Source organism: Aquila chrysaetos, chromosome 9 (genome assembly GCF_900496995.4).
Source record: "Aquila chrysaetos chrysaetos chromosome 9, bAquChr1.4, whole genome shotgun sequence".
NCBI classification, from domain to species: Eukaryota; Metazoa; Chordata; class Aves; order Accipitriformes; family Accipitridae; genus Aquila; species Aquila chrysaetos.
In genome coordinates, this window is record NC_044012.1 from 18,172,684 (window position 1) to 18,193,411 (window position 20,728).

The 20,728-nt window shown below is 35.8% G+C and overlaps 1 protein-coding gene across 11 annotated transcripts in view; it reads left to right on the forward strand.

The window, feature by feature from the left end:
* CHD9 (chromodomain helicase DNA binding protein 9) overlaps window positions 1-20,728 on the forward strand; it is a 100,936-nt gene that overhangs the window by 47,131 nt on the left and 33,077 nt on the right. For all 11 annotated transcript variants that reach the window (XR_005933282.1, XM_030024124.2, XM_030024123.2 and 8 more), the window contains 9 exons: window positions 6,904-7,015; window positions 10,355-10,501; window positions 11,706-11,774; window positions 11,863-11,918; window positions 13,352-13,469; window positions 13,986-14,072; window positions 15,508-15,645; window positions 17,856-17,977; window positions 19,567-19,810. Coding sequence is in view for 10 of the 11 variants with exons in the window: in XM_030024124.2 (XP_029879984.1) it covers window positions 6,904-7,015; window positions 10,355-10,501; window positions 11,706-11,774; window positions 11,863-11,918; window positions 13,352-13,469; window positions 13,986-14,072; window positions 15,508-15,645; window positions 17,856-17,977; window positions 19,567-19,810 (1,093 nt within the window). In the remaining variant the exon portion in view is untranslated. The remainder of the gene's footprint in view (window positions 1-6,903; window positions 7,016-10,354; window positions 10,502-11,705; window positions 11,775-11,862; window positions 11,919-13,351; window positions 13,470-13,985; window positions 14,073-15,507; window positions 15,646-17,855; window positions 17,978-19,566; window positions 19,811-20,728) is intronic.

Sequence of the window (20,728 nt, forward strand, 5' to 3'; positions counted from 1 at the left end):
ATTTGCAGGCTAGTATAGAGGTGAAAGAGCAAAAACTACTAACAAATATATTGATTTTTTTATTTTTTGAGAAGCGTTTGGAGAATGGTTTTAATTTTATTTTCCACATCTCTGCTAGCATCAAACATAGCCTATCCAATATAAGTGCAATTGTACCTTCTATAGTCCATCACTCAAACAGCAAGCTCTTATTTAGGTTGTGATCATAAAGTTTGCTGGAATCTTACAGGGGTCCTGTCTGTGTAGTATATCCTGTGTAGCATGTCCTGTACTGCTCTTGAGGAGGATTTGCAGAGTTACATAATTGTCCATCTGTGAAAATTATGTACTCTGTGTTGCTGATCTGGTAGAGCTGGAGCTGGAACACAAGTTGTAGAGCAGACCTTGATAAAATTGCCTGGTAGCCATCAGTTAAAAAAAAAAAAAAACCAAAACCAAAAACAAACAAAAAAACCAAAAAAACCCCAAAAAAAACAAAAAAAACCCAACCAAACAGGCATGCTTTTGAATATAACACAATACAGCTTTTACTGAAATGACTAGCCCTCATCTAGGATCAAGATGAGTTTTAACTACTGGGTCTTAATTTAGGAGATTTAGGGGACAGGATGATTTTTAAGCAGTCTTTTTTTTTTTTTTTTTTCTTCCTTGCTAGTTAAACATAATTGGTATGTGTTTGGGGGCTTCATGTTAACTGTTTACATTTTCCTTAGTGATTCCTCTGAGATTTACATGTACAGAAAAAAAAATATAGCATGATTCTGTCCAATTTATCATTGCTAGTTATAAATTATTAGCAGTTACTTTCTAAGTAGGCTGCAGTTCCTTTCTAAAGGTGGGGATTAAGGTTTTTGATCCTCTGACCTGTTGAAGTCAAAGAAATAATGCCTGTTAATTTCAGTCAAATGTTTAGAACTGGATTCAGTAATTAGTAAAGTTTCTATGCCATAGGCATTGGTGAAGATAAATGACTGAATTCTTCTATTACCAAGAACATTGTAAGAAATTATTGGAAGTAGAAGAATGCATGTATAATATATTTAGTGTTACTAAATTAAGTAACCAGTTTGCTTTATGCATTGATTATTGATCAAGTTAATTCTTTAAAATTAACTTACTTTACAATTTTTCTGAGGACTGTAGAACCCCTTTTCATATCCTGTCTATTTACCAAGGTGCATTGATGTTCAGGAATCGTATTTAAACCCTTAGTATTTTTGCATAGAACTTGTTTCCACTTATAAGCTTTTTCTAACTCATTACAATTCTACTTCTTCCATTTAAAGCGATGCATATTTAAACTAAAAAGTCTACTACTTACCACTTCATATGAAGGATAGAGCAATTATGAATTTGTGAACATTCTGTTGTTCAAAAAATTAGATTGACATTCAGGTTTTATAGCTCTCAGTGTATTCCCACCTACTCAAACATAAAATTAAATATTATGACCCTGATGAAAAGCAGCAGCTCTGCATTGGTGGTGTAAAGGACAGTATCAGTAGACTACATTTAGGAATTTTTTTTTTTTTAAGACTGTATAGTTTAAATAAATAAATCCCCGAATCCAAAGAATTCTATTTACTGAAGTTCTATTCATGGTGGTAGTGCTTAAGTTCAGAACTGTTTCCTGTTATCAGAAATGGCTGTATTGTTTCATATACTAAAACAACAATGGTGGATTATTTTTTTTTTATTCACCCTTAAATTATGTCATAATGAATCCAACAAGTCCTATGTGATCCTGTTCACGACTCAAATGAGTAAATGTCCTTGTTGCCTTGAAGTAGGTTTCACATCTACTGTGTACAAGACAGAGCATTTTTAGGACTCAAGACCCTGACAGAAAATCTTTATATGAGTGCTTGTTGATATGATACTGTTAAGATGGTTTGAAACCTTTGTTAACTCAGCGACAGGAGACATGGGGAGGGGGTTGGAGAGGAAGCCATTCACTTGTTACACTGATCCTCTATCATTTAAGTTTAAATGCATAGAACCTGAAGTGAATTTCCTAGAAGGCAGACATTGTGAGTTGTCTTTTGTGTTTTGTGTAAGTCAGGCAAATGTTAGCTAATAGATCTATTCTCAAAGGGAAGAGATGCTCACTGAATCTTTTTGTTCCATTCTATCTGTTAGATCATAAACTACTTCTGTCATGATTAGAAATGGCACACAAATTCCAAATTTGATCATTGTTCTGGGATGCACTGAGCTGTGGCTCCTTGGTGAAGTTTTCTCTGCTCCCAGATTCTAATTTTGATGCATAAGTTGGGTCTAAGTGACATAATCGTAAGTTTTGAATGCAAAATACATGAATGCAAAATAGTGTGGTCTTATGAAATAAATAACTAAACATTCGTTTGTTCTCTTGCATTATTATTCCAATGTTGTACGAGCTTGAAATAGCTGTTGGTTCCAATGCTATAGGAGTCTCTTAAAAATCTGTGCACAATCCAAAAGTTATTAATTTGAAATGTAACTGGAGAGGGAGACAATAGCTAATATTAGTGTGTTAGTATTATATATTAAACATATGCTAAAAGGGTAAGAGCAACTTTTTATATCACCAATTTAACCCTCATTCTAAGAGGATACACATCTTGTCAAGGAAATATCTGCTTTGTATTTTGCTAATAGATAAGATTTTTAGCTAAGTTTGTATTGATAAATACTAATACTGTTGATAACATAGGAGTTTTATTGCTAGTAACAAAGTACTTTGACTACAAATCAAAATGTTACGGGGGGTGGCTTTGGACACTAATTATTAGTTACTCAGTGCTTCTCTGTTTTGGGAAAATTTAAGTAAAGTGATGATAAAGGCATGTATTGAAGGCCAGCAATACTTACTATTTCTTACATTCATAATACATATTTGCTGTTTTCTTTCCTCTTTAATACTTTCTCATGTTCACTATTTGGAAGGCTTTGAAAACTGTCCTTTATAATTTTAAAGCTGTTTGAAGTGCTGACAACTCTTCCATCACATTCTCTGCTATCAAACAGAAGAGGAATGGAGCAGATTCTTACTGGTTCTTAATTTATAAGAATAAAGGTGCAACGCTCCTCAGATAGTGATTCCTGGTGGTCCTGCTGATACTTTGTCTTTTAGTTTTGTGGATCTAAACCATGTTAGGAGTCTTGTGCTAAGGATCAGAAGTAATAATGGCTCATGAGATGGCTTCTTTTTATTTAAACTTTTCCACTGGTTTAAGTTTCTCAACATATTTAGTTTGTAGTTAAGAAGGAAATACATGTCTTAAAGTATTTCTAGATGTTATGTAATAAGATACACTTCAAATTTAAAAAGGCAAGGGAAAATGAAATTGGAATGGAGTCTGGTGATATTATTTATTCTGTGTCTACAGTGTGCTGTTTCATTTTCAGAGAAATGGAATAGATAGTTTCTGTTCAGAACAGTTTGTATCTGGGTAGGAAAAGGGATTTTAGCCAAGGATCTTTATGCTTTCATGCAGAAATTTTATAAACTGGCAAGAGAATTTGCTCTCTCAATGAAAAATTTTCACAGAATTGATCCAGTTTACAAGCTTCGGAAAATCATTGTTTTCACATAGCAGATTTTTTAGAAGTTTTTGGCCAAAATAGGAGCAGATTGCATTTTTACGAATAGAAATGCGTGACTTAGCACCATACTGTCGTTCAGCAACATTTGATAGCAAGGAGCATTGTGCTTCTGGGCCCTGGATCAGAAAGCAGTGAAACTGTGCATTTATTCCTTGCATTGGCACCATATCCGTATAGAGGAGGAAACATTCTGATCTGCAACATGGAGAGAAGATGTTGAGAAAATTCCAGGGAGATGCTTGTGAAGAAAAGTGCTGGGGGTAGGGAGTACAAGGTCAAGATAAGACACAAAAGCTGAAGGAGAAACACAACATTGTGTGAGACTGCAGAGGCAGAGCAAGAGGTGAACACGAGGGGGGATTACAACTACAGAGGAGAGGAAACTGTGGAAGGAAAGATGTAGCTAGAGCAGTCTAATCACAAAACAAGCCATGTTCTAAACCAGAAGGTCCTTAAAATTCTCTGCTATTCAATGGATACCACTACAACCCATAGTAAAATAGTCATGGCCTTAGTATCGTGCTTCTTGAATCCAAAAGGAACCTGAGCCTAAAATATGAGGCAGTAGTGCATGAAATGAGGATGAACTATATGTTTGCATGCATACAAATGCTTAACGTAGCAACATGCATTTATGCAGCATTTTAATCTACCCTTTCACAAAAGAGGATGAAAATTTGGAATAGGTTGCCCAGAGAGATGTCAGCCTTGGAGATAAGCAGAACTGAACTGGACTGGACTGAGCAACATAAAAGAGCTCTGAAGTTGGCTTTGAGTAGGGACCATATGTGCTCCAGAGACCCCTTCCAGCTTGACTTACCTGTCAACACTTATTTGATGAAAGAACATTTAGTTATCATTTTTCTTTGTTGCTAGTAGTCTTGTTGTTCATTGAAAAATCAAAATGTTTTTTACATTCACAGTCATTTCTACGTGCCGTATATGCATCAGACCTTTAATGCTTTTGCTCCAAATCAAAGAGAAGACTTTGGATCTTATTTATTGGTCAAAAAAATAGTAATTTACAAATTACATCATGTGAGTTCACTGGACTGAATATGCACTATGTCCAGTTATTTCAATGAAAAGATAAAACAAGGGACAGGTACAGATCAGCACAGCTTGTTGCACTTAATGACGTATGGTCAAAGTTTAGAACAGTGCCTACCCAGTTGAGACCAGAGTTTCATCTAGCCTAGTATCCTCTCCAGCAATGACCAGAAGCAGATGCAATGGGAAGAATTTAAGAGCAGGGAAAACATACATGATACTTCCTAATGTTTTCCCAAACTCCAAAGATGCAAACCAGGAACTTCATGGGATAGGTACTGTTTCATTAATTTATTGGTCTTCCAAGAAATTCTCACTCATAAGTTTATCAGATTTCCTTTTAAACCCATGTTAAATTTAAATGAAATTGTGGATGCTTAAGAACAAGCTCAGAAGTTCAATCAGAGTGTCCCTTGTCTGCATCACATTGGAATATATTAGGTAACTTGACATATTAGCTGACAAGTGCTAATGTAGCACATAAATTCTTTGAAAGTGAGATAAAAATGGAAAAAGTGGTTTATCCAAGTCCGTCACCAGAAAGAGTTGTACTGGACAAATACCTGAGAATCCAACAGTCTTAAAAAAGAACAACAGAAAAAGAATCCTAATCAAAGATGGAAAAGTGAGGGGAAAGAAACCCCCAAACTACTCTTGAAGACAGTAGGAAAATCAGTGTGTTAGTTGTTGAAATTATTTCCTGCAATTATGAAACATGTTTTCTAAGTAATAATTAAACTGAGAACACCTAATGAAAAGCAAGGACTTGAGGACCAGAATTTACTGTTGAACAAGCAGCTCTGTGAACAAGCAGATATGTGATTATGCTTACTGCAGCTTAATTTCAGCATTCATTCACCAGTGCCATTTAGTTCATACTAGAAGTAAAAAATATGGGAGTGGAAAATGCCTTTTTTTTTTTTTTTTAACCTTTCCACTGAACATACCTAGTGGTTAAATATTGAAAACCAATTAAAATGTTCATTGCTTCTTAAAATATGCCTGTAATCTTTTGTAGGTCATGTTGCTTCAACTATTCATAATGTTTTGGTAATTTAAGATTTTAATTTTCTCTGTGGACTGTTAGTTTGGATGTAGTAAATACGTGATAGTTCTCTTATTTGTACACTTGCAGAGAGAAGCAAATGAGATACAAGTGTTTGAACCACTACTTTCACATCAGTGGTTTTTCAGGTGGCCAATATATTTGATGCCACTTTGGTGTAAAATAACTTGTTTCGTCTGTATAAAGACTAAAGTCTTGGCTTTCATTTGTTCCATAAAATGGCAGAAGAGGCTTGTATGCTGGAAAAGTTACTTCATTTTCTGTTACGCAGATCTGATTATTAGATACGATATAAAATATATATTTTAGGACAGCTCTTTATCTGTGATTTTATTGGGTAGTTTGTCATCGCTCTGCAATTATGCCACTGAAAGCATATTTTAAGAGGAGTATTTGGCACATTTCAAATATGAAAAAATAAATATTTTGACACTTTTTAGTTAAAAACAAATCAGATGAATTGGTATCAAAATTTACAGTGTAACCTTTAAATCTGAACAAAGAAGTAATTGGTGCTTTTTCATTAGAGTTTAACTACCATATTCAGCACAACGTTGGTTCTTAACATATTCTGAGAGGTTCTAAGATTCCTTATGGATAAAACTACTGGGTTTTGAATACAGCTTCTTTTTTTTTTACTTTTTTTTTTTTAAGGGCAAAAAGGATTCATGCAATTCCCTCTTTTTTACCATTGAATGACTTATTTAAGCATACAAGTTTTGCATGTCAGACAGCTTTGAATGATTTAGGTTGTTGTCCATAGCTAATTTTTTTGAGTAAAAATAAGAGAATATATATTTTGCAATGAAAAATTGTTTATGGTAAATCATTTACTGTTGTCATCTTCAGATGGCATTTATGCTGACTTGTATAGTTTACCACTGTCAGTTAAACTGTTGGATTTTGCATGTCTCTTACTCATAGATTTAAAATATGTATGATACAGAGGAGTTTGTGATAGTAAGGTAACTGCTTGCCTGTAGAGAAACTCAGTAACAGTAGTACAAAATACTGTCTACTGTAAAGTTGTAGCTTTTTGTTTTGAGACATATTTTTCATTTTTCAGACAGTGGTGCTTCCTGAGTTTTATATTAAAAAGAATATGGGAATTGCTAGTGGATGTGGTGTTATTTTTAGTCTTGAAGTTAAGTAGACTAGTATATGGCATTCACTTAGATGTTGGGGTTTTTTTTTAACAGAAAGCTAATCATCACACTGGGTAAGAAGCAGAAAAGAAAAAATGAATCTTCAGATGAATTGTCTGATGCTAAGCAGACTCCACAGCGGCCACTGAAAGATGAAGACTCACAGGTAAGTAGTCAGAATTTTTCCCTTTAAAATTTGTATATGTTGTTATTTCTACAGGTATTTTTTCCCCTTTCTCCAAAAAGTTTTTGGACACAGTGACAGTTGCTCTTTCACTTTCATAGGTAGAACCTTACACTATCAGCTACTTTTCACAGTTGAAAGTTGGAAAATCCTACAGGTTAGAGTCCCCTTTCTGTAATGGGACATCAATGCCCTTGTATCTGTTTCATTTCAGTACAGAAGTCCATAGATTTGAGACTGTAAGTGCTCATCCATTGAGCTGGCAGTTAGACCTGATCCTTACTTTGTCTGACTTTGTCGGGAGAATGCAGATTGCCTAATAGGAGGGACATTTATCAGTGAAACTGGCTTTTTGAGAACATTTAAAAGGCTTGTTTCAAACTTTACTGTCTTTTCTGAGCTCTGCTTCTGTAGAAACTGAAGGATTGGTTTCTTTTAGTGTTGGATCTGAAGGGAGCACTTGCCAATATGCTGATAGGCTCTAGTTGCTTGTGGAATACTTCTGAAGGAAGTGCCAGATCAAGAGTTGAAGTTGTGGAGTCATTCCCTCTAGGAATATCTCCCTTCTTTCTGCAATTTTTTCATAGATTGCCCTGGTGTAATAGTAGCATAGCTACTTGTTTACGAAACTTAGGCACAAAGAAGTATGAACTGCTTGTAAGAGATTATATCCTATTTATGCCTATGTTAGTAACAGAATTCTTAACTTCCTTGCTTTAGGGTAAACTCCATTAAAAGTAAGGTTATATGCTGGAAATGCACAGGTTTTTATCCCGTGGCAATTTCACCCACAGAGATGAAATCAATATTCAAAGGTGGTGTTGAGTAAAAATTAATTGCATTATTTGATGACAATGTCAGAAAACAATTATGAGATACTGAGCTGACCTTTAGTATTTCACAGATGATAATGCTGGGGGACAAAAAAGGATCAGAAGCCATTCCCAGAATGATGATTTTTTTTTTTTTTTTTTTTTTAATTAACTTAAGAGATAACTTGTCTTAGGTAAAGGTTACCTGGAAGGGAATATGAAATTATTTAATTCTCAGGGAATTTGTCTTGGTATAGAAAGTCCGTTTAGTACATTGAAGGAGGTGAAAGCAGGTTTGGTGGTTCCGAAGCACTTTAACTTATTAACAGTGTTCTGTAATCAGATAGGTATAAATTTGTAGGCCAACAAATACAATAAAAAAGACTGAAGATAATTTCTTTTTTCTCATCGCTTTTGATTTTTGGATTTTTGATTCCTAGTACAACAAGGGTCATCTTCAATTCTGGTGTGGATAGACAGGGAGTATCATCAAATTGCATGATGTGAAGGGAACAGAGAGGGTCAAGATAATAAGGGGTGGTATGGGATAGAAAATAATTACACTGCTGAATTTCACAGCACTGCCCCGTCTGTCTTCAGAGGAGTTTGGGAGAAGCGTAACAGGAAAGACTTAAGTTGGTTTACTTCATTAATTCATTCTTTCTTTAGTTTCCAACATTTTCATAATTTTCTTTTACTATTGCAAATAACTGTCTATTTCTAAGCTCTGGGGGAAAAGTTTAGGTCTTTTTTTTTTTTCTCCCCCCCCCCCCCCCCCCCCCCCCCAATTCATTTTGTATGCTTAGTTTCACAGTAAGTGTCTTCCTTAAATACATCGATTTATTTCTTGGAAAAATGTGTGGTACTACTTTATTTTGTGCCTTAGAGCATTTGTTTATGACCATGCTTCTCAGCTCAGGAAAATAAGTTTTTTTTCAAACAACTCAGGTTATATATTAATATGTTGGACAGCATATGTATGTTGATGTTCTGTTAATCACTTCATACTTCAAGAAAAGACATAGTGAGAAGGCTTGAAAATGCTAGTTAATGCCTCCTTAGGGTTTGAAAAATTCAACATGTACTTAATGAGTAAAACTGGAACCTGGTTCTTAATCCTTCTTTTCCTAGTTCATACATCATTTTGCATTGCTTCTATTAGCTGGCATTTAAAAAAAAAAATTCCACTTCTGTCAGCAAACTATTGTTGATTTAACTATAATGTGACATTTTATGTCACTTCAGTGTGTTTGTTTAAATCTGAAGTTTCTTTTTGTGCTAAAACCCCACCTGCACACACTCACTTTTTATTGAAGAATAGCTAATCTGGCTACGTTATTGTGGAAAGCTGATTGAGTAGTTTCATATACGAACTGTCCCAGCTTCTCCAGAGGAAGGGTGATGCCCATTCTTTGACTTTTATTGTATATGTAGTGTTACTACTCTACTAAAAATAATGTAGTTGTTAAAATATAGCTAGGTCACCAGATACCAACAAGACCAAGGGCTGAATTTAACAGGAAGAAAGTTCCTGTGCTGCAATCTTACTGTTACTTAATATCTGCTCTGCAGAAGCCAGTATGACCACAGGATTTAGTTTTTTGTTCTATTCATAACTTGTTCCTCTCCCAGCTGATTACTACAGTGTATTGCAACCAGCAGTGGCTTTTTCTAAACAAAAATATGCTTTTCTGTGTACTTTGAGTCTGCTATCATTATTTATCCAATGGATTTAAAAATTAATTTTACAAATTGAATAATGCAGTGTGTCATATATTGGTACTGAGGGATGGAAAGGATATGCCATCTCCTTAATAATTAAGTATTTGAAACTTAGTGAGAAGGAATTATTTTCTTAGACTGAACATTATTTCTCCAAATGGAACTTGTCCTCAGACTCTTGCAGAAACAAGTGTGGAAGATTACAGAGATAAACTGCAAAGCAACACAAACACTGCTGTTAAACAAGCTTGATTAAGGTGAAGGGGAAAACAAATACATTAACAAAGCAGCAACTTTATTAGCCATCAAATCAGACTTCATCAGCAATCTGACCAATATGATCTAATGAAAATCATAATTTTTTGTATAGCACTGTTGTTTAGTAGAGACACTTCAGCGTATTTTGTGTCTTTCACTCAGTTTCTTGAATCACACAGTAACATACTGCTGTTATACTGCATTATGAAATTGCTGTTGAAATACTGATGATGATGAGAGATGTTAAATATCAGCTTTGTTCCCATAGGCTGAAAATACTGTTCCATGTTTGCTTTTGAACTCTAAAAGTATCAAATGTTTATATGAAACAGAAAAAAAAAAATAATTTCTAGAAAATAGTATATGGCTGCTTCTGTCCCGCTGTGATTCACATGCTTGATGTTTTCTCTGAAATGTTGGCCTTTGGTTTTAGATACAGCTAAAGTACTGCTTAGAGTGTCTCAAAACTTTCAATTGATGTTAGAGGAAGGTTTTGGTAAAATCTCTATTTTTATTCTCCTGCACGCAGAAGAGAAGATCAAATCGTCAAGTTAAAAGGAAAAAATATGCTGAAGAAGGAGAAGGAAAACAATCAGAAGAGGAAGCTAAAGTTTCTGTAAAAATCAAAAAGAATTCTGCCCCTTTACCTGCTGAACAGCCTTTACAATTATTTGTGGTAGGTAAAAACTGGCTTGGTCTGTAGTGGGAACTTTCCATTTGTCTCAAGTAGTTCAGCGAATAAAGCTCATAACTTGGAAGGAATACATTATTATTACTAAGCCGTAGTTTATTTAATGTGACATCTTGCTAAGATCTTGACAACTGGAAGAAATAGCTTATTACTGTTTTTTCTTTTCCATTATAAACATTCGTTGACTGAACTGAAGTTAAGGATAAGACTAAGGATAGTATATCTCAATGTGTTATGCTGTGTAGGCATATGAAAAAGATATGTGGTAATATTATCATGACTTTCAGAAGTATAAAACTAACTGAGCCTGTGGAGATCTCTGCTTAGCAATATTTTTTAAAAAGATAGTCGTCCCTTTTTTCCACCCCTTCAGGTTTACAGTTCACTGTTTAAGTTCTGCCACTTCTGATACTCAGACTTAACTGTTGAGCCTTTCTAGGTAAATGAAGTGGCAGGAAAGAAACAGGGAAAAAAAGTGTTCATGAGACGTCTGAAGGAGTGCCAAAGTGGTAATGGAAGGAGAAAGATAGTATGATTGGGAACAAATCAGACAAGAGGGAAGGTGACTTTTTATTGGAAGCAACCTTTAAAGACTGGCTCTTTATCTCTGGAACCACAGCTTCAGTGTAGGCAGGGCTAAGTAATCCTGTATCTGTGTCACACCTAAGCCCTGCTGGAATTCTCAGGCATGACCTTGTCTGCCCGATTCCACAGCATGTTTGTTACCTATGTTCAGAGTAAACCTGTTAAATTGAGTTTGACACATGCTGGTTTTGTTTTATTAATATTCTTTTTAACCTGTCTGCCAGAGTTCTTATTTCTCCATATCTGTATAATGAAATTCTGGGTGTGTCCACTGCATCAGATCAACTCAACAGGGCATTCATAGTGAGTCTGTATCTGGAAAGCATCAGAATCACCATTGCTTGCACTATAAGTGTGTTTAGCAGGTGAGCATTGCATCTGATGCTCTTTTGGAAGTGCCAGACTTACTGTACTTCTGCATGTGTTTCCTCTGGATTTTAAATTTTACTCCCAGACTGTTAAAGAGAATGCTACTGGTAGAGGTCAAATTTGCCTTTATTGTTGGTCTCATAACAAGCCATTTGTGTTTGAAGGTTTTAAGCCTGATCAGTTTGAAGAGAGGGCATTTACTGCAATTCATGTCATTGTTTTCCTGCGTTTATAGGAAAATCCAAGTGAAGAAGATGCAGCAATTGTAGACAAAATCTTATCCTCCAGGGTAATAAAGAACGAAGTAAGTGATTGTCATGGGATAAAGTTGCTTATTTGAAAAGGGGTTTTGTATCTATTGTTTTACATTTCTCCTGAATTTCCTTTCTTAGATATCTGCTGGGATGACAGTAGAAACAGAAGAGTTTTTTGTAAAATACAAGAACTAGTAAGTATTAAAAAGTTGTTTCATTGGAGGTGTTGACTGAAATTACAAGTACCATATTCATGTACTAAAGTCTGGTATTGTTTGAAGATTATTTATAACCAGATTTTGTCATCCTTTGATACTTTTCTTTACAAATTTAATTTTAAAATTGCTAAGAATCCGCATTATGTTGTTAGTATTAAATTTAAAATTATCAGTATTGTGAAACCAGCACTGACCAATAAGCTGACAGCCATTATTGCCAAAAGAACCTAATATTTAGAAGAGATATATTTATTAAATTCAGTAGGGGCTACGTGCCTGAGTCTGATTTTAATTTCATGAATTGAAATCAGAGCTGTTTTGTGAACCTGGATGAGATTTACAGTGTCACACATTTAGGAGAGGTTGATGTAGGAGTCGGTCTTACTGTTTTAAAAAGAAAAAAAACTTTTAGCAATAGAAATGATTTTACATCAGAAGGAGGAAATAAAAAAAGAATTAAGAAGAAAAAGAACTTTTTCCATATTTTCATATTTTAAACTTCATACCTGTCTTCCTGTCACTACTCAGTTCTTGATGTTAAAAATGCAAGCACATTTTTAATTTTACATATGTAATTTCATTAGATTCTTGCTAATAAATGTAATTTTTTTGAGACTCTGGATTCACATGTTTCTGGAGATCATTTAGCTCTTGTTTTTGAAAGGGTAAAGTCTGTCTTTTCATCTCAGAATGAGTAATACCCAGCAACAGCTCTTTATTTCTAGCATATCTTTAGAAAGCTTAAAAAGTAATTAAAATATATTAAAAAAGGGGGTGTGAGGAAGAATTAAATGTACTTCTGTCAAACCAATCTAACTTCAGAATGGCTCACGTGGACTGCAGTTAGATGGTGTAGGTACTGGTGCTTATGCTTCCTCCTTCCTTTGACTCCATTACTTCTTGCTTCTGTCCCAGCCCAATCTGATGATGTTCCTTTTTGCCATGGGCTCTGATGCTCCTCACTGATCCTTTAATGGGCTCAGATATATAGCTCAGCAGTACCCGTGAAGAGATGTTCACATGAAGTACATGAGAAAGCTACATCCAATATATTAAGTCCTTTATATCTCTGGGTACTTTCTGATAGAGGTGTCAATTTTTAAACTTAATTTATTTAAGCTCACTTCAAGTATGCTTCTTTCTCTTCTTGGGACACATGAAAGAAATTTATGAATCCATAGAGTTCTATGGATCCTAGCCCAAAAACGCTGCCTTAACTAGATGCTGTAAGATGATTGTTTGGAGGAATATATCTTTGCTCTTTACAGTGAATTATGTCTTAAATGATAAAATGTTCTTTTTTGAGTGAAATTCTGGTTTATAAAATACATTATTTTAACTGCATATAAAAAACAGGTAGTAAGATTTTGCTTTCACTAATATGTTAATGTTAATCTCCATAATTTTAGCTCTTATCTCCACTGTGAGTGGGCCACAGAACAACAGCTTCTAAAGGATAAAAGAATCCAGCAGAAAATAAAACGATTCAAACTAAGGCAAGCACAAAGAGCTCACTTTTTTGCAGATGTGAGTATGAAATATACAATTAAATAAGTTTTTTTTCCTTGTAAATTTGTGATTATTAGTTTGCTTTTAAATAGAGCAGCTGAATGTTGAGAAGTAAAAATTAGCCGTCACGGTTGGGTTTTTCGTTGCAGCAGGGGGTTGTTTGTTTAAAGTAATTTTAAGAGCAGGTATTCTAGAGTCACTGAACTAACCTGACTTGCATGGTTTGAAACTGGGATTGTTTGGGTAACCACTTAAAAGTGGTGAGGAGGGAAAGATTATGTTAGTATGGCTAGTTTCTCTACTGTGTGACTTTCACAAGACAGCACTTCATCCCTGAATAACTGCATTTTCTATTCTAATGTCAGATCCCTCTTCAGTTGCAAAAAAAAAAAAGGGGGGGGTGGTTTTCAAGGTGTGTGCAAAAGCCTCAATAGTTTCCAACTGCCAAATTCATTTGGTGTACAATGAGACCAGGTCTTAGCATATACCAGCTTTTTTTGCCTCTCTATTGATTTTATTAATCTTGCATCGCAGATGGAAGAAGAACCTTTTAATCCTGACTATGTTGAAGTAGACCGGGTATTAGAAGTATCTCTTTGTGAAGATAAGGACACTGGTGAGGTAAATATATCTTAAAGCAAGTCAAGAAGATACACCTCCAAGTAGTGTTTGATAATCATAATTTTAGCAGATTTCAGAGCAACACATTAATGATTTTAAGCTTCAATAATATTTTTAATGAGACATGACAATTTTGTCATTTCCTATGTTAGCCATGTATTTTGAAATAGAAATCAGAGTTCAGTGGCTTTTATTAGTATTGATAGGTCATAGTAGACAAATCTTAGGTAGTTACTGATATAAATGTGAGGTTTGATAATTCCTTGTGAGTTCCGACAGAAGGCTGATCCCATGTACTGTCCTGTCTCTGATAGTGACAAGGAGTCACTGCTGAAAAAAGCATAAGAAGACAGGACAGTGGTGGTTGCCTCTTCCTTTCTAACTCTGTCTCTAGGCTTCAGGCAACCAGTGATCGAGAGGTGTTTTGATAGCCACCAGTGGACCTGAACCTCTGTATTTATCAAAACTCTTTTTTTAATTTAAGTATCTCTTCTCGAAAGCTATTCCAGAACAAAAGCATGAGATTAGAAAATAACAAAAGCATGAGATTAGAAAATAACAAAAGCTTGAGATTAGAAAATAAGAAAACAGAAAAGCAAATCAAGCAAATAAATTGCCAAAATTCAGGAAGAGCCTGAGGCAAGCAGAGAACAAAGACTGATAAAGTTGTTGATTAAGGCTGCTGGAATAGCTATGATACTTGCTCTGTTCTTCTGGATAGCAAAATGAGCAGACTTCTATGCAGTGATTTCTGCATTGATCTTCCTAAAGCAGGGTTGAGGGTTAAAATTACTTTTCAATGTGTGCTGCAGATTTGTCATTATTATACTTGTAGAAAGAATGTGTTGTCATAAGACTTTTCTCCAACTTCTTGAAAGATGACTTTTTATTTGGTTTTTAAATACTTATTTACTGAATCTAAATAAAATAATCTGCTTTGGTTCCATCTTTTGAGACTTTTCCTAAATTTTTATGTATCTCACCCAGCAGACCTGTAGAGCTTTCTATTTTGTTGAGAAGACCTCTGTTCGAGGAACTTTCTCAAGCTCTTTGTTTTAGGCTTGGGTAGCATGATTTGGAGAGTGGAGGAGATGTTCTGGGTAGCACCTCTGTAGTTAGTTCTGCTTCCCCCACTCCCTCCGGGCCCCATTTCCACAAACATCACAAATGTAGTAATTTATCTTTCCTAAGACTTAAGATTTACTTGTGGTAAGTGGACTGAAAAGTACTCCAAAATTCTGTAACAAGTGGCAGAGTATGAGAAGCCAAGGATAAGTAGGTAGATAACAAGAATCTGCACCGAACATTTTTAAAAGTATCAGAAATGTGCTTTTGTTTCCAGCTGTCATGTAAGCTAGCCACTCAAATAGTAAGGCATATTAACAGTCTGTATGCTAAATTAAAAGCTGGTAACATTCAGAATTTTCTTCTGCAGCCTGTTATTTACTATTTAGTAAAGTGGTGTTCGTTGCCATATGAAGACAGTACGTGGGAGCTGAAAGAAGATGTAGATCAAGCAAAAATAGAAGAATTTGAACAATTGCAAGCTTCCAGGCCTGACTCAAGGAGATTGGTAAAATTATACTTGATTTACTTGTCTGTCTTGGCAAATTGGATTTGATTTTCCCAACTCCAAATTTGTGTTAAAACATAAGGCTTATTGACATTCTGTGTGAAGGATCTGTGTGCCTTGTTATCTAGGAATAATAATATTTTCAGGTAGGCATAGATAAATATTCTTTTATAATTTGTTACTCTGTTTAAAAAAAAAAAAAGTTGTTAAGGAAAAAATATGAAGTGCTATAACTTTCTGAGCTTCTGAGCGAGGAGCAACACATTGAAACTGGCTATCACAGAATCTAAACATTAAGATGAGGAGAAAGCAGAATAAAGTATAAACATCCTTTTATAGAGAACAGAGCTAAGTCTTGTGCTTCAACAGTGAAGGAAATTGGCAAACGAGATCTGTCAGATTCTGTAATTACTTCCTGCTTTTATTTTTCTTCTTGTCATAAAGGGCTTGCTGAAAGGAAGAAAAACATGTATAATAAGGAAATGTGTTTTATCTTTGAATTATCAATCTTCTGTCTCATAGAGCAGGAGAAAACGAAATAGTTCTATTTAAAGTCCTGTATGTCATTGTCAGAGTAAGACGTGTCCTGCGTGGTGTAGTACAACACTTGTTCTAACTTACGTATTTTACATAACTGAATATGCATAGTGTTTGAATTTGTAGGCTTTGGATTTTATTTTAGTGGTTTTTCCATCTACAGATAATGACAGTAGTCACGATTAGCGTCTTCATATTATATATAGTTCATTTTTTCTAGTATTTATTTAAAATCCTGCCATTTTGGCATGTGGGAAGAAGGGCTTTTATACCTCTGTTATGGTATTTGGCTTTGTGAGAAGATGGTGATTAAAGCACAACTGTACAACTGACAGTCATCTTAGCATCAGCAACAAGTGGGTTTTGTTCCAGGCTCCAGCAACTACAAGAAAGTATTTGCTGACTTGCAGCCCTGGGAGCAGGAGCATGGCTGCTTCTGGTGTGGGGGAGTGGACAGATGGTTGCTTGTGGGTGAGGGGAGGAAGGCACAGCAGCTGGGGAGGGACAGCTACTGCTGCTCAGAGACCTGGTGTCAGGTGATGCTGACATTGGCAATAAACAGATATGAAATTCAGATTTAAAATTCAGAGCTGCCAGATAAGGCCACTTGAGTCTAGAGTGAATGCAAGCTTTTTTAAATACTGGGGGGGGGGGGGGGGTGGGGGGGGGGTGGGGTGCGGTACAGCTGATCAGAAAAGCTCTTACTAAAAATGTTTTGCTTGATTGTGTGAGTTTGTTCATTTTGGGATGCAGAAGCTATCTGAAGAGAGTGCTTTCTGCTGGAATCCTACCTAATATAAAAAACTTCATGATTTCTCTACTAAGTTGCCTGCTAAGCTAATGGCCAGCCTGTTGAGTCTCCAGCCGTGGGAACTTGTGTGTGTGTGCGTGCGTGCGTGCGTGTGTGTGCACATAGCCTGTCAGCTTTCCTTTAGCTTGCTAGGGACATTAAGACAGTATACCTTGATACTCTTACCATCTGTTTTCTCATGTCCTTTGAATCATGATCCTGCATATGCTGATACTGTCTTTTGTCTGATCCCTTGGAGGAATTGATTGGGGGAACTAAACCACTCACAAATCTACTTTTTCTCTGTTCCTGGTGTTGGCTTCCTGAATTGGCTAACTGTGAGATTGAGTGATCAGCAGTGACAAGGGGAAGTGCTGAAAGGAATGGGCAAGATGACAGTAACTCAATGCAGATTGCCCAAACTGCTTCAGGAGGATAGCATCAGCATCCAGAGTTACTTAGACTTTGGGGATTTTGGTAGACCCAAATACTCAGTTGACTCTGGTTGTAGGACAGCTGTTCTTAGAGCTTCCAAAGTGAAACTTCATATGTTCTTGAAGTTTCTCATATGAATGAATTACTGTTTCAAATTAGCAGTGCCAAGCTATTTGTATGCTTAGTTTTGGAAATCAGTTACTTGATATTATTATAATATAGTTTTAAATTAATTTTAAAAGTATTAATTTATATAGACAAACAACTACAAATTTCAGGTTTCTGCAGACTAGTAATTAGTAAGTAATGTTAACCATGACACCTTCCCAGTTTTAAGGTTGAATAATTACATTCTGATTCTGAATTGTTAAACTCAGGAAATAGGTTAAAATGTTTTGGAAAATAAAGCATGTACCAACTTGCATGTGTATTAATATTTCCCTCAAAGGACCGACCGCTTCCAAACTCCTGGAAGAAGATAGAACAGTCCAGGGAATATAAAAATGGCAATCAGCTCAGGGAATATCAACTGGAAGGACTTAACTGGCTCCTATTCAACTGGTACAATAGGTATATGCATGGAATGTTTTTTGATGTAAATTTTAAACCATGTGGAATGAATCACTGTTACTGGGGATAAATACTGTTTTAACTAAGTTCATCATAACTTCTGTGCTTATAGCTAAAAGGGTGTAACTGGAAAAAAAAAATTTATCTTTCTTTGGGTGTAGAAGTATGGTTTTATCAACAAGAATAGCAAAAAGCAAATCTCAAAAGAATAAAACTAACCTAACAAAATAAATTTTCAATGGCTATGAGTAAAGTAAAACAAAAAGCAACTTCCACCAAAGAACAAGCTTTCAGGATTTTTGGAACAACTGGGAAACACTTGCATCTTTCAACGTGATTTTTAGAATTAATAAGTGTTTCAGATAAAGTTACCTTTCTTCAAAAATAAGGCTAGTAAATAATTGTTTTCTATATTGTCAGCTAAAGTTAACTTTTGAGCATTAATGTTGTGTTGTATTAATGAGAATATAATCACTTTCAAGATTTTTTCCAGAATGATGTATTTTCTCTGTATCTAAGTTGGATTTCTATTCATGAGTCTTCTTGCTCGCTTCATTTCCAAAATATCAGTTGCCTGTCCTTTATAGCGATTATAGAATCATAGAATCATTTGGGTTGGAAAAGACCTTCAAGATCATCGAGTCCAACCATCATCCATGCCCACTAAACCATGTTCTGGAGTACCTTGTCTACACGCTTTTTGAATACCTCCAGGGATGGTGACTCACCCACTTCCCTGGGCAGCCTATTCCAGTGTCTGACAACCCTCTCAGTAAAGACATTTTTCCTAATAGCCAACCTAAATCTCCCTTGCCGCAACTTGAGGCCACTTCCTCTTGTCCTATCTCCAGCCACCTGACAGAAGAGACCAGCACCCACCTCACTACAACCCCCCTTCAGGTAGTTGTAGAGAGCGATAAGGTCTCCCCTCAGCCTCCTCTTCTCTAGACTAAACAGCCCCAGTTCCCTCAGCTGCTCCTCAGAAGACCTGTGCTCCAGGCCCCTCACCAGCTTTGTTGCCCTTCTCTGGACACGCTCCAACACCTCGATGTCTTTCCTGTAGTGAGGGGCCCAAAACTGAACACAGTACTCGAGGTGCGGCTTCACCAGTGCCGAATACAGGGGAACAATCACCTCCCTGCTCCTGCCGGCCACACTATTTCTGATACAGGCCAGGATGCCGTTGGCCTTCTTGGCCACCTGGGCACACTGCTGGCTCCTATTCAGCTGGCTGTCAACCAGCATGCCCAGGTCTTTCTCTGCCGGGCAGCTTTCCAGCCACTCTTCCCCAAGACTGTAGTGCCGCATGGGGTTGCCGTGACCGAATTGCAGGACCCGGCACTTGGCCTTATTGAACTTCATACAATTGGCCTAAACATGATTGAAAGCTTGTGGTTTTGTGTACTGAGTTCATTTTTTCACCATAACCAGGGAATGTTTGCAAGCATCTTTTAGAGTACGTCAATTTTGACTCTTGCTTTAAACTGGTAAATATGAGCTTTGTTTTTATAAATTGTCCATTTGAGTAACAGCTTTAGTGTCTGTACTGTCTTTGATATTAATAACAAATAAGTACATTTTACTTTCAGGCGAAATTGCATTTTAGCAGATGAAATGGGTCTTGGCAAAACCATTCAGTCTATTACATTCCTCTATGAAATCCTCCTGGCTGGTATAAGAGGGCCTTTTCTGATCATTGCTCCGCTTTCCACTATAACAAACTGGGAAAGAGAATTTCGCACGTGGACTGACCTTAATGTTGTGGTGTATCATGGAAGCATGATCAGCAGGCAGATGATTCAGCAGTATGAAATGTACTTCAGGGACTCCCAGGTATTGTAAAGTCACTTATATGCAATAACTTACTCCAAACCTGTTTCAGGTAGTAGTAATGAAAAGTATACTTTCCATTATCTGTACGTATGTCTTAATGAAAGTAATTTTACATCCCATGATGTGTTCTTCAAGCTTTTTACTTATTGGAATCTTTAACATATGCTTACTGAGTAAATTTTGTGAAAGTGGTTGCAGCAAAATGCATGTTGTTCCAGTATGCTGAGTAATTTTGCAATTGAATAGCAGTGATGCTGATACTCATGTGGAGATAAAAGTGTGCACAGATGGTTGCAGTTGGGTCCTGAATTTGAAGAGCAGTGAGAACAGAAATACAGCCAATTAAGCTCTATGTTACTTTCATGTAGCTGTTGATTTCATCTTCCTAGTATAAATGAGCTTTGTGTACAATTTGCTTTTCTGTCTGAAGTACCTCAAATTAAATGACATGAAAAAACTTTGAAATCTGAGTATTTTTCAAGGGTTTTTTTTGCCTTTTCTATATATTCTGCATAAATAAACAATATTTTTAAACTATCATGGTATTTCTACAAAATTGATAAGGCTGAAAACTTTTTCTTTAAAGTAGTGCTAAATACTAAACTGAAATCTGGTTTCTCTAGTGAGTTATCGTATACTGCCTTATTGAAGGCCATACATATTCTCGTTGTCAGGCCAATAGAGTAGAGTAAGCTGGATAAAAAGTTTTCATTTAGTTCTCAGGTGATATTTTTATTACTTACTGTATGAGTGATAAATGTATTACCGTCATATATTTTGTTTGATCGGTGGGAGGGTTTTTCCTGTCAGTCTTTCAGATTTTCCTAGGGTTAAAAATGTGATATTACCTACATACACCTTTTGAAACAGTTTTATTAGATGGTTATATCTGTAATTGAAAAGTGGTTAAAATTTTAC